The sequence below is a fragment of the Babylonia areolata genome, chromosome 4, assembly GCF_041734735.1.
Source record: "Babylonia areolata isolate BAREFJ2019XMU chromosome 4, ASM4173473v1, whole genome shotgun sequence".
Taxonomy (NCBI): Eukaryota; Metazoa; Mollusca; class Gastropoda; order Neogastropoda; family Buccinidae; genus Babylonia; species Babylonia areolata.
This window is the reverse complement of record NC_134879.1, coordinates 1,682,848-1,687,847: the sequence shown is the minus strand read 5'-3', so window position 1 is coordinate 1,687,847 and position 5,000 is coordinate 1,682,848. Positions and strand designations below refer to the sequence as shown.

Below are 5,000 nucleotides of genomic sequence, written 5' to 3'. Positions count from 1 at the left end.
GCCCACCTACCCACCTACCCACCTACCTACCTGCCCACCTGCCTGCCTGCCCATCTGTCTGCCTACCTGCCCACTTACCTACCTGCCCACCTGCCCGCCTGCCCACATGTCTGCCTACCTGCCCACCTACCCACCTGCCCACCTACCTACCTGCCGGCCTGCCTGCCTGCCCACCTGCCTGCCCTCCCATCCCTAGCCCTCCCTCACATCCGTTCCCCCACTCCCGCATCTATCCATTCCACCAATTGCCAACAACCTTACCTATCCATTCCACTAAATCACAACAACCTTACCTATCCATTCCACCAATTCACAGTAACCTTACCTATCCATTCCACCAATTGCCAACAACCTTACCTATCCATTCCATCAATTGCCAACAACCTTACCTATCCATTCCATCAATTGCCAACAACCTTACCTATCCATTCCATCAATTGCCAACAACCTTACCTATCCATTCCACCAATTGCCAACAACCTTACCTATCCACTCCATCAATTGCCAACAACCTTACCTATCCATTCCATCAATTGCCAACAACCTTACCTATCCATTCCACCAATTGCCAACAACCTTACCTATCCATTCCACCAATTGCCAACTACCTTACCTATCCATTCCATCAATTGCCAACAACCTTACCTATCCATTCCACCAATTCACAGTAACCTAACCTATCCATTCCACCAATTCACAGCAACCTAACCTATCCATTCCACCAGTTCACAGCAACCTTACCTATCCATTCCACCAATTCACAGCAACCTAACCTATCCATTCCACTAAATCTCAACAACCTAACCTATCCATTCCACCAATTCACAGTAACCTAACCTATCCATTCCACTAAATCTCAACAACCTAACCTATCCATTCCACCAATTCACAGCAACCTTACCTATCCATTCCACTAAATCACAACAACCTTACCTATCCATTCCACCAATTCACAGTAACCTTACCTATCCATTCCACTAAATCACAACAACCTTACCTATCCATTCCACCAATTCACAGTAACCTTACCTATCCATTTTACTAATTCACAACAACCTTACCTATCCATTCCACCTGCTCCTCCTCCTTTTTATTTTCATTCCCCCCCCCCCCCCCCCCAAGGCCTGACTGACATAGCACGTTGGGTTACGCTGCTGGTCAGGCATCTGCTTTGCAGATGTGGCATAGCACAATACTACTACTATAACTACTACTGGATACTTATATAGCACACTATCGAGAAATCTGCTCTAGGTGCTTTACGAAAACGCTTTTGTTAACATAAAACATTACATCAATGTTACATACACACACACCAAAATGTGACTACACACACACACACACACACACACACACACACACACACACATACACACACTGCATACATACATTTTAACATACATGCGTATCTAACAGCTACCCTAACACATACGCACACATAGGCAGGCACAAGCTTACATAAACACACGCACACACAATACACATTCATATGCATGCATGTAGTTATGTACTCATACATATGTATACACACATAGCCAAGCACAGCTAACGCAAAGGAAGTGGACCTGCCACAATTGTACTTATTGCTGAGGGAAAAGGTGAGTTTTGAGACGAGATTTAAAAGATGCGATGGAATCAGAATGACGGATGTTATCAGGGAGCTTGTTCCACGTCTTTGGCGATTGAAAAGAAAACGATCTGTGTATACGGACACGGATTTGTCCGAATGCAGTGACGCCTCCTTGAGTAACTGAACTGAACCTGAACTAAACTACTCCTCCTCCTGTTCCCCTAATGTTCCGCCCTTCTCCCACACGCACCTCCTGCCCCCTTCCCACTCCCCACTGCTAAAGGCAGAGTACCCACATGAAGTTCCAGCGTGGCACTTCGCCGCCCATGTCGGGGTACGAAGTCTCGTTCCTGAAGTCCAGGTAGTAATCCCCGAAGAGCTGCTGGCCCATGACGGCGAAGATGAAGACGACAATCCACAGGACAATGACCAGGTTGCCGATGGCGCTGACGGTGCGGGCGACGATGGAGATGAGCATGTTGAGGGTGGCCCACGACTTGGCCAGCTTGAAGACTCGGAGCTGGAAACAGGCAAAGAAAGAAGGAAAAAAGGAATTCAGATAATGCTTGATTCATCTTGTTCAGAGACAGTTACTTTATCAAAGCGGTTTCACAGCAGTCAGTCATCATTCACACGCTTGTACGAGGCTGATTCAGATCAGCACAAACAAACAAAACAAACAAACAACCCCCCCAAAAAACAACAACAAACAAACAAAAAATATATATATATATCAGTTTATGCACACTGACCACAAACAGATATAAACACTTTCACACCAGCATTTTCACGTGTGCATAATTCTGATTCGGAATTGGACCAACACACACACACACACACACACACACACACACACACACACACACACACTCACGCGCACACGCACACACACACACACACACACACACACAGACACGCACACACACACACACACACACACCACCACCGCCACCACCACAAACAACAGCAACAAGAACAACACAGACTCTATACAGCGTGAAATCTTGTCCAGAGACAAAATCACAAAGCGGCTTTCACACATTTACAGTACAGCCTCACGGCATGGAATGGTAACACGCACACACAGCACACACAGCACACACAGCACACACTCCACCACCACACAGCACACACAACACCCACTCCACCACCACACCACCACACAGCACACACAACACCCACCCCACCACCACACCACCACACAGCACACACAACACCCACCCCACCACCACACCACCACACAGCACACACAACACCCACCCCACCACCACACCACCACCCCACCACCACACAGCACACACACAACACCCACCCCACCACCCCACCATCACACAGCACACACACAACACCCACCCCACCACCACACAGCATATACACAACACACACTCCACCACCCCACCACCACACAGCACACACAACACCCACCCCACCACCCCACCACCACACAGCACACACACAACACCCACCCCACCACCACACAGCACACACAACACCCACCCCACCACCCCACCACCACACAGCACACACACAACACCCACCCCACCACCCCACCACCACACAGCACACACCCAACACCCACCCCACCACCCTACCACCACACAGCACACACAACACCCACCCCACCACCCCACCACCACACAGCACACACCCAACACCCACCCCACCACCCCACCACCACACAGCACACACACAACACCCACCCCACCACCCCACCACCACACAGCACACACCCAACACCCACCCCACCACCCCACCACCACACAGCACACACAACACCCACCCCACCACCCCACCACCACACAGCACACACCCAACACCCACCCCACCACCCCACCACCACACAGCACACACACAACACCCACCCCACCACCCCACCACCACACAGCACACACCCAACACCCACCCCACCACCCCACCACCACACAGCACACACACAACACCCACCCCACCACCCTACCACCACACAGCACACCCAACACCCACCCCACCACCACACAGCACACCCAACACCCACCCCACCACCACACAGCACACCCAACACCCACCCCACCACCACACAGCACACACACAACACCCACCCCACCACCCTACCACCACACAGCACACCCAACACCCACCCCACCACCACACAGCACACACACAACATCCACCCCACCACCACACAGCACACACACACAACACCCACCCCACCACCACACCACCACACAACACCCACCCCACCACCACACAGCACACACACAACATCCACCCCACCACCACACAGCACACCCAACACCCACCCCACCACCACACAGCACACAGCACACAACACCCACCCCACCACCACACCACCACACAGCACACAACACCCACCCCACCACCACACAGCACACACAACACCCACCACCCCATCACACAGCACACACAACACCCACCACCCCATCACACAGCACACACAACACCCACTCCACCACCACACAGCACACACAACACCCACCACCCCATCACACAGCACACACAACACCCACCACCCCATCACACAGCACACACAACACCCACCACCCCATCACACAGCACACACACAACACCCACCCCACCACCACACAGCACACACAACACCCACCCCACCACCACACAGCACACACACAACACCCACCCCACCACCACACAGCACACACAACACCCACCCCACCACCACACAGCACACACACAACACCCACCCCACCACCACACAGCACACACACAACACCCACCCCACCACCACACAGCACACACACAACACCCACCCCACCACCACACAGCACACACACAACACCCACCCCACCACCACACAGCACACACACAACACCCACCCCCCCACCACACACAACACCCACCCCACCACCCCACCACCACACAGCACACACAACACCCACCCCACCACCCCACCACCACACAACACCCACCCCACCACCACACAGCACACACAACACCCACCCCACCACCACACAGCACACCCAACACCCACCCCACCATCACACAGCACACACACAACACCCACCCCACCACCCCACCACCACACAACACCCACCCCACCACCCCACCACCACACAACACCCACCCCACCACCACACAGCACACACACAACACCCACCCCACCACCACACCACCACACAACACCCACCCCACCACCACACAGCACCCACCCCACCACCACACAGCACCCACCCCACCACCACACAGCACCCACCCCACCACCACACAGCACCCACCCCACCACCACACAACACCCACTCCACCATCACACCACCACACAACACCCACCCCACCACCACACAGCACCCACCCCACCACCACACAGCACCCACCCCACCACCACACAACACCCACCCCACCACCACACCACCACACAACACCCACCCCACCACCACACAGCACCCACCCCACCACCACACAGCACCCACCCCACCAC

General features: G+C 53.9%; 1 protein-coding gene across 1 annotated transcript in view; it reads right to left on the bottom strand.

Moving 5' to 3' along the window:
• The window catches only part of LOC143281365 (sodium channel protein para-like), an 85,399-nt gene that overhangs the window by 38,057 nt on the left and 42,342 nt on the right, over window positions 1–5,000 (bottom strand). The window contains exon 16 of the mRNA XM_076586569.1: window positions 1,867–2,090. Within this exon, the coding sequence (XP_076442684.1) occupies window positions 1,867–2,090 (224 nt within the window). The remainder of the gene's footprint in view (window positions 1–1,866; window positions 2,091–5,000) is intronic.